The following is a 10000-nucleotide window of genomic DNA, read 5'->3' as shown; positions in this document are numbered from 1 at the left end:
GCTGTGGTGGTATAAGTACTGGTTAGGTGCTTTGGTGGTATAAGTACTGGTTAGGCGCTGTGGTGGTATAAGTACTGGTTAGGTGCCGTGGTGATATAAGTACTGGTTAGGTGCTGTGGTGGTATAAGTACTGGTTAGGTGCTTTGGTGATATAAGTACTGGTTAGGTGCTGTGGTGGTATAAGTACTGGTTAGGTGCTTTGGTGGTATAAGTACTGGTTAGGCGCTGTGGTCTTATATCAGAACTCATGACCATTTAGAGATTGTGGAGTGCACAGCATGGCAAGGACTGTTGGGCACATGATTGCTGAATAGTTTGGGTGCTATTACGGTACATCAGAACTCTTGACTCTCAGAAAGTTGCGATGTCATGGTGGGCATCAGGACTGTGAAGTTTGGGCACTGAACTGCATGGGCAGGTAGCTTCTTACTGCAGATGGGCCCGTCGATAGGACAAGGGCATATACATATACACTGTTTGCTGAATTCAGTTTTAACACAGAGGTCTGCTCTAAGGGGTTAAAGTGAGGGTATGGGGCTAGAGTTGTGAATGTGGGGCATTAAGGACAAGGGTTTGGGCAGAGGATAGAGAGGCATGGGAGCAGTAAGGGTGAGGGTGTGAAGCGGTGGAGCTCAGGAGGACTGGGGCCTATATATAAGGGTGGGAGTGGAGTGTGGGGCAGAGGAGAACCATTGAATGTGCGGCAGATTAAACCTTGTGGCTGTGAGACAGGTTAGAGCCCTGTGGCCTTACATCACAGCCGTGAGACAGGTTAGAGTCCTGTGGCCTTACATCACAGCTGTGAGACAGGTTAGAGCCCTGTGGCCTCATATCAATCACAGATGTGAGACAGGTTAGAGCCCTTTGGCCTTATCACAGCTGTGAGACAGCTCAGGGCCCTGTGGCCTTATCACAGCTGTGAGACAGGTTAGAGCCCTTTGGCCTTATCACAGCTGTGAGACAGCTCAGGGCCCTGTGGCCTTATCACAGCTGTGAGACAGGTTAGAGCGCTGTGGCCTTATATCACAGCTGTGAGACAGCTCAGGGCCCTGTGGCCTTATCACAGCTGTGAGACAGGTTAGGGCCCTGTGGCCTTATATCACACAGCTGTGGCTTTAAGCTTGTTGCTTATGACTGCAGGGGCCACTGGGCTATTGCCCACTATGTCAGGAGCCAGCAAGGACATTATGATAATATACATAATACAGAGTGTATTGTGCGTATATTAAATTAATGATTGATATTACGTATGCTATTATATTCATGTATCATGTTATTATACTATTTCATAGAGCAAATAGGCTTACACTTTTCATCACTATTTGGCAGAATCGGATGAATCATCGAATACTGCTGCTGATGTTTTCACAACTCCTGTCTAGAATAATGATCTCATGTGTAATAGTGCTCTGGTGGAAAAGAATAGAATAGAATAGAATAGAATAGAATAGAATAGAATAGAATAGAATAGAATAGAATAGAATAGAATAGAAAAGCTGATTAAATAATAAAAAAATAGAATAAATGATATTTAAAGCTGCTCCATAAAGTGCACACATACAGTAAATATGTACTACACTGTACATGCAAACATAATGTAAAACAAAACATGCACATACACACATACAGTACTTGTATATTGCTGTATAGAGTCGAGCTCTGGTTGAATCAGGGACGGTGATTAGTCTCACTTGCTTGTCTAATGCAGCACTCCTCTCTGCCGTGCCACTCATGCAGCTCTCAAAAATGACTCACACTCACTCTACCACTCTCAGACTCACTGTCTCTCTCACTCCACCACTTTCTTCATCCCTCAACCTCTCTCTGTCTCTCTCACTCCACCACTCTCTTCACCCCTCAACCTCTCACACTCCACCACTCTCAGCCTCTCTCTCTGTCTCTCTCAGTCTACCTACACTCTCGTCGTCTGTTTCCCAGTCTATGGTTTCACTCTGCCTCTACTCTGTGTACCACTCTCTGCATCTCTCGACCACTCTCTCAGTCTCACTCTGCCCCTGTGTGCCTCTCTCAACCCCTCTCATTATCTTGGTTTCACTATGCCTCTATCACTCTCTTCATCTCCCAATCTCACTCTGCCCCTCTCTGCATCTCTTAGTTTCAGTCTGCCTCTGTCATGTCTCTGCATCTCTCAGGCACACTCAGCCTGTCTATATCTCTACATCTCACTCTTCTTGTCTGCTTCTCTTGGCATCCCTTACTGTCAGCACACTAGAAGCGGCAAAAGCGTTTAAAGAAGCTGAAAGATCCCTTTGGACTGAGCACACCAAATGGGGCGCAAAAACAGCGAAAAAAAATCAACCTTGAATGTTCGTGAATGGGAGCAACCAACCGAAGCTCCCATTTAGAAAAATGTAAACATTCTGTTGGCTGCCGCCGTACCGCGTCATGGCTCATTACATATTGCTAACTGAAGGTCAACTTCTCTTTTGACACCTTTGTTGCCCTCGACGCCAAAAATAAAACGCTTTTACCGCTCATCATGCTTGCTCTTCCATACAAAGTCAATTACTTCCGCCGCCTTTGCCACTTTTGCCAAGAGCAGTGCGCATCCCCCATGTAGTCTCACTCTCACTCTGTCTAGCAGTCTTGGGATCTAGTCTCACTCTGCCTCTGTCAGCCTCCCTCTGCCTCTCTCTCTCTCTGCCTCTCTCAGTATCAAGCTGCCTCTCTCTACCCTCTCTGTCTCTCTCGCTCTATCCCTCTGCCTCTCTCATTCTCACTCTCTGCCCCTCTCTTCATGTCTCTGCATCTGTCTACATCATGCTGTCACTCTGTCTCGCTTTAACTCTGTCTACCGCCTCCAGTCTCACTCAGCCTCTCCCTGCCTCCCTCTGTCTCCCTCCGCACCTTTCTACCTCTCTGCATCCCTCTGTCCCTGTCTACCTCTCTGCATCCCTCTGTCCCTGTCTACCTCTCTGCATCCCTCTGTCTCCCTCTGTCCCTGTCTACCTCTCTGCATCCCTCTGTCTCCCTCTGTCCCTGTCTACCTCTCTCTGTCTCCCTCTGTCTCCCTCTGCCCCTGTCTACCTCTCTCTGCCTCCCTCTGTCTCAGACTACTATGTCTCACTCTCTCCCTGTTTGCCTCCCTCCAGATCTGCCAGCCTATCTCAGTTTCACTCTGCCACTGTTTATCACTCTCTGCATCTCTCAGTCTCACTCTGCCCCGTCTACCTCTCTCTGCCTGCATATATCAGTCTATTCGGCCTCTCTCTGACTCTCTAAAAGAAAACAAATAAGCAAGAGGGATCACTAAGCAAGTACACAGGCGGGCACACCCCTCCTGCGCTCTGCCTGAGGGAGTGAGCAAGCACACCCCTCCCCTCCCCTCTGCTTCTGAGGATTTTGTGATGCAGGTTTGGGCAGCTCTATATAATTGCCCCCCGGCGTCCAGCCCCTGATGAATTGAGTGGTGGTGGTGTGTGTGTGTGCGTGTGTGTGTGGGGGGGGGTGTATGGGTGTGTGGGTGTATTTGTGCCTGATGAAAGGACTGTTGGCTCTGCTGTTGTTATGTTTCATTCATCAGGTGGAAGAGAGCAGGAGTGTGTGTGCGTGCTGCGTGCGTGCGTGCATGTTTGCGTGCGAGCGTGCGTATGTGAGTTTGGTCCGCAGGGATGGAGACACTGACGGCATGTATTATCCGAGAACTGCACTATATTCCAGCTATAAAGACAGAATCCCCATCTCCACAGAGTGCTGGGCTACAGACTGATGAACTGAGAGTGCTGTGCTATAGACTCTTAATGTTCATCCCTCATACAGATGATGTGCCACAGGGATGACTGGATGCTCTGTCTAAAGGGCTGCTTATACAATGTAAAGGACTGTATTTATACAGTAGGATATACTGTACTGTACAGACATCTGATTGAGTATGCTGTGTATGTCCACATTGAATGGAGGGACTGTTGTACAGCTCATCTCTGAGCAAAACCGTACATGTATAACAGGGAGGACTGTCTGTCACAGGTGTGCTGTTGAAATGTCGGGGACAGGGCCGACAGAGAAAGGGCAACCCCTTGATATAGGTGTCAGGATTGCATTGTTCATCTGAGAATACTGTAGTACCTTTAAATGTGTGGTGCGGGGGATAACTGGTTACACTGCCTATCGCTCATTCAAGGTTTATACATTTCCATTTGTGTCACAGTGGCTTTAAACTTGTTTTAGGGCTTAATAGTTACCCTATATTGATGGATAAACTCACAATTACATGTCCTTACATCTCCTTGGTTTGATTTATTTAAACTTGAAAAAGCATGTCCTTTACAGTGACGTTGAGTAAAACAACACACATGCTGCATCAGAAGAAGCTATTTATGTATACAAGTGCATGGATCCAATAGAAATAACATCTAAGCTTTTTAAATGTTCCAGTGACAGTGTAGTTTGCCACGGTACCTTCAACAATGTAGACTGAAGTGCCTTGCTCAAGAGCACTTCAGCCAAATAGAGTTGGGTGCCTTGATCAAAGACACTTCAGCCGTGATGAGGGTGTAGCACCATTGAGGTATTCCAACATTTGTCTGTTGATCGAGGGGTAGATCTCAAGACAAACTTTTTTTTAATCTCTCTTCAAAAATAAACAAATTAAATTAAATTAAGTTATGGCTGCCACAGGACACTTGTGGTCTATAGGAGGGGTGAAGCATGTTTTCCATTCAGCATGGTGCCATCTGTTGGTGACCCTGTGGTAGTGCAGGAGACCACTGAAAGCTGGCTGTCCATGTGTGTCCATACTGTATGTTTGTCCATTTATGTCCATTTGTGTCCGTGTGTGATAGCGTGTGGGTGTGTTATGAGAAAGACAGCATGATTTGATGTGATTGATGGTGTCTTTTCTCCCTCCAACCCCCTGCCCCTACCACCCCACCCCACTCCCACCTCTCCCACACCCAGAGGAAAAGAGTTCGCTACTCTGAGCTGGACTTTGAGGTAAGACTTGCTCCCTAAGTCCCACCCCCTGCCCCCCCACCACAGTCGCCCCCACCCTCACTCCCTTTAGCCTGGTGTATGTGCTTTTTGTCTGCTTTAGCAAGCCACTAGTCTGATTGGTTGAGCAACTGACTGAGAGGAGCCAATGGTATCGCTGTGTTTCCCCCACTCCTGCTTCCTCCCGCTTTGGTCATGGTGGGTTCCTCCACTCAACTCAAACGGTGTCTCCTCAACCCTGAGCCAGTCCTCTCCTCAAGAAACATTGCTTAAGCTTAGTCCAAATCTAACATTTAGTCTTCATGACATCGCTCAAATCTAACCTTTATTGTGATAGCCACATCACTTAGTCCAAATCTAAGTCCTAACGCGACTATTGTCAGATCTAACATGATTTGGACCTGCTCTCCACTTATCTAAACTTTAGTATCCATATGTTAGACCTAATCTAACCTTTGGAGGCCATGTGTTAGACCTAATTCAATATTTGGTGAGCATATCTAAGATCAACTTTGATTGGGGCTCACCAGTATGTCCTAAATCTACCCGACAAAATCTGCCATTCGATTCCCATGACTAAAGGTAATGATACACAACTCAACTATGTTGAGGAATGTTTCAGAGCAATATCTTGATTGGTGCCTAATTTTCTGATGGAATAGATCAGATGTTGTCTGCTTCTGATCCAAGTTCTCTTGATGAAAGTGTTTTGGTGATAAACAGTCCAAACAACATCTTAAAGTATAATTGCCCAGAGACATTGCCCAGAAACCACTGAAGAATGTTCTTGTGCAATATCAAGTTCAGCTACTAATTTAATTTTCTGATGGAATGGTTAAGAACGTCTGCTTCTGATCCAAGTTCACTTGATGAAAGTGTTTTGGTGATAAACAGCCCAAACAACATCTTGGAGTATCGTTGCCCAGAGACATTGCTCAAGATATTTCCTTGTGTATCATAACCTTTAGTCCTTGTCTAACTTTGTTGTCTTCATATCATATTATAGATACAGCCTTCAAACAGTAGGCCAGATCCAAGCTTTGGTCTTCACAACATAGACTGTATCTAAGCATCAAGAAAGATGTTTCAGATCTTCGGCTTCATATTCATGCCTTGTTGCATTATGAACCTTCAAGCAAGTCAAAGTTCAAAATCTAATCAGCAATGAAATGCCAAGTGCAGTTTACAACATGCGTAAAATAGGGATGGTATGGCTTTGGACAAGGTTGACGACACAACCGTGTAGAAAACCTGTGTGTGTGTGTGTGTGTGTGTGTGTGTGTGTGTGTGTGTGTGTGTGTGTGTGTGTGTGTGTGTGTGTGTGTGTGTGTGTGTGTGTGTGTGTGTGTGTGAGAGAGAGAGAGAGAGAGAGAGAGAGAGAGAGAGAGAGAGAGAGAGGGGAGAGAGAGAGAGAGAGAGAGAGAGAGAAAGAGAAAGAGAAAGAGAAAGCAGACGGAAGTGATGCATGTGGCATTGTGGGTGCATATGGAATCGCAGTGTGGTGGGTAAGTGTGCGTGCATGTGTGAATGTGCGTGTGTTGCTGTGGTTCTTTGAGGCAAAAGGCGGCACCTGCTGTGGAATGCCCAGAGCCCTAGAATGGAGCAAATGTCCAGTCACTCTAGTTGACCTCTAATTTACCCTGATCAGCCCATAGTGATCATCCTTGGCTTATCCTTGGCTAAAAGGAACCAGTATTCAACCTTATAACATTGATCCCCTAGATAAGGACCCACATCGCAAATGGCTCAGTATTCAACCCTAGAACATTTTATCTTTCATCCCTCACCTATATGGAACTAACCTTATGGTGTCCAACCTTATAACCAGGGCTCTAAATTAACACCAGACAACCAGTCAAATAATGGTAAAATTTCAATTTGACTGGTAGAAAATACCCATTTACTAGCCACTTTGACCCATTAGGGAGTGTGTGCTTGGCAAGTGAGATTAGCATCTACTAGCCATTTAGGCTGGTTATATAAAACGTTGACTTAGGTCCCTGCTTATAACCTTTAGCCATACCCTTCACCCCACAGCTAATGGTTCAGGGTTTAACCTTATAGCATCATAATTTTCACCCTTCACCTAAAAGGACCCAGTGTCCAGCATTACAACCATGACCCTTTAGCTAAGGACTCAGTGTCCAACCTTATAACATTATCACCTTACACCCGTGACCCTTTAGTTAAGGACTCAGTGTCCAACCTTATAACCTTACACCCATGACCCTTTAGCTAAGGACTCAGTGTTGAACCTTATAGCCTTTTAGCCTTCACCCTTCACCTGAGGACCTAGTGTCCAACCATATTACTTTCTAACCATGACCCTTTAGCTGTCTTTTGACCTAAACCTCTAAGCATCCTTATTACCTCAATCAAGGAGCACAAAGCCCCTTGTTATCAGCTTAACCCCTCCGCTAGAACTAGCTTATCCCTTAAAACCATAGCAAAGAAGCCCGATAAGTGACCAATGTTGTGACTCAGAGTAGTCTTATTTTACTCTCAGTAGTCTCTTGTTTTGACTGGAGATTTGCTCCATGTGTCCCTGTGGACACAAGGCTCCGCACTGGCACGCAGGTACTGTATGTTTGGGTTGCAAGAGACACACATGTATGTCTGGCTTATGGATGGACTAATAGCTAGTTAGCCTAGCCTAGCCTAGACGCGCTAAATAACCTGTATGAGTAGCCCCTCCCCCTGCATGACCCTGCCCTCGCACCCTGACCTCTGAACTCTGACTCCCTGACCTTTCAGTCACCTTAATTCCACCCCTAACACCCTCACATAACATACCATCCACTAATACTAACACCCCCACACCACTCTCCCTCCATTCTTCATCAGCTGACTGCGTACCTGACACTTTGGAGCGCATGTCATAACAGGTGCAATAAGGTCCGGCAATGTGACATACTAACACAGCGCCACGGAAATACATTCGTATAACCTTTTACACTGTACATTTTTGCAATGTTAATTCAACACACAAATCGTCGATTTAGCATCTTCTAGATTGTCCCAGTGTACTCTGTAAGCATTGAATTAACACTGCATTATTCTACTGTGTAGCAACGTAATGTCATGGTGTTTGTTGCCATCCCCTTGTCTCATCATCCACATTAGACCAAGACAGAGCAGGACACACACATGCAGAGAGGAGAGAATTTAAACACACACACACACACACACACACACACACACACACACACACACACACACACACACACACACACACACACACACACACACACACACACACACACACACACACACACACACACACACACACACACACAGGGTAAGTAAGAATACAACACACATAGACAAGAAGAACACAGGGACATGAAAGCAGGGCCACAGTGTGCTAGTGAGAGTGGCAATCAGGAGAGATGGGGAGGAGAGCAGACCGTTAACACACAAGAGCGGCCACACAGAGAGAAGAGAGAACACAGAGAGAGAGAAGGTGTGAATTAGCACCAGCAGGAGGGGGACAGGCAAATGGGAGAATGAGAACGAAGGTGTGGGGAAATGAGTCAGACTGAGGTGGCGAAAGTAAAAGAGCAGACAAAGACTACCCGCGGAGAGACAGCGATGGGAGGGAGAACTGGAGACAAAGCAGACAGAGATGAAACATAGGTAGGAAAAGAGAGAGGTGGATGTCAAGAAGAGAGAGGAGAGAACCAGGGAGAGGAGGTAAGAGTGAAGGACACTAAAAACAGAGTGAGTGAGTGTGTCTTAATTGGCGCAGGTGTTCTCAGCATGCCTTGGCCAGCACTACAGTCTCCCCATGTCACCTCAATAGCGGTGCCATCCTCTCCCTGCTCCTTGCCTTGGCACAACGTCACTGTGTCTCTCTCTGCTCTCTGCTCTTGCCTTGGCCAGAGCTTCTGTACTGTGTCCCTGCATCACCTCTGCTGGGTGTCAAAGAAAAGTAAACACTCGGCCCTCACAGCAGTGTCAAACGAACCAGCCTCTCACAGCAGTGCCATACTAAACACTCTGTCTGGGTGGTGTGGTGTCACAGTGCTCCCAGGGCCACTGTCACACCAAACGTCTTTCAGACCTCATTAGATGATGTCTCTCTCTCTCTCTCTCTCTCTGAGCTCCATCCACACTGGGTCCGTTAGACGGAAGGCTGCCTCAGATGATGCTTCAGAGGATCCTTCCGAGACAGTTGAAAGGACAGTTGAAAGGGAAGGGTTTTAAAGTTCTGACAAAGGAAGCTGTCAGACAGATGTGGACATGCCATCATCATCAACCCCACCACCAACCCATCCATACACCCACCCACCCACACCTCAGCCCTGCACGCCCCTTCCTCCTCCCTTCCCTGCCTGATTTCCTCCACCCCTTCCTTTCTTCGCCTCTTTTTTATGGTTTGTTTCTTTCCCTTTTTTTCTTTCCTTTATATCATTTTCTTTTCTGTATTCTTTCCTGTCCTGTTTTCTTTCTTCTTTTTTTCTTTCCTCCTTCCTTTCCCTCCTTCCTTCCTTTCAGAAAGTGATGCACACTCGCAAAAGACACTCAGAATTGTACCATGAGCTCAACCAGTCCTCTTCCTCCTCCAAGTTCCACACCATAGACAGGTATGGCAGGGACCCCACCGCCATGTCCACTTTCAAGGTAAGACGATCACCGCTCCACCTGTCACCCTTCACCTTCACACCCCAGACCAAAGAGCATAGATAGTAAGAGAGCTTACTTACTGTGTGTTGTCCATAAATGTGTAGTGCAGCCATTAACAACATTTAGGAGGAAGGAAGTCACTTCTTTTGCTTTTAGAGTCTTAGACGTTTCACAGCCAGTGTGAAAGATGTGTATGATGATATGTACGGCAACCTCCCACTGTCTTCCAGATGTAGGTGTGATCTGCTTCCCATACCTGTCCTCCCAACATAGTATAACATAACACTATTCAAATTGCATTCAAATAAGACACCCAACCTACGCAATACAATGACGATTCTCCTGTGCTCTCCCCGATGTCAGACTTAGTGTATTCATGGTGTTCTGCTATGTGTAGAAATGATGCCATAGCTACCTTTACCTC

The 10000-nt window shown here is 46.3% G+C and overlaps 1 protein-coding gene across 1 annotated transcript in view; it reads left to right on the top strand.

Moving 5' to 3' along the window:
* adgrb2 (adhesion G protein-coupled receptor B2) overlaps positions 1 to 10000 on the top strand; it is a 253236-nt gene that overhangs the window by 230417 nt on the left and 12819 nt on the right. The window contains exons 36-37 of the mRNA XM_063186118.1: positions 4918 to 4953; positions 9448 to 9573. Of these exons, the coding sequence (XP_063042188.1) occupies positions 4918 to 4953; positions 9448 to 9573 (162 nt within the window). The remainder of the gene's footprint in view (positions 1 to 4917; positions 4954 to 9447; positions 9574 to 10000) is intronic.

The sequence above is a fragment of the Engraulis encrasicolus genome, chromosome 20, assembly GCF_034702125.1.
Source record: "Engraulis encrasicolus isolate BLACKSEA-1 chromosome 20, IST_EnEncr_1.0, whole genome shotgun sequence".
NCBI classification, from domain to species: domain Eukaryota; kingdom Metazoa; phylum Chordata; class Actinopteri; order Clupeiformes; family Engraulidae; genus Engraulis; species Engraulis encrasicolus.
The sequence above is the reverse complement of the archived record's forward strand: the minus strand, read 5'-3'. Positions and strand labels throughout refer to the sequence as shown.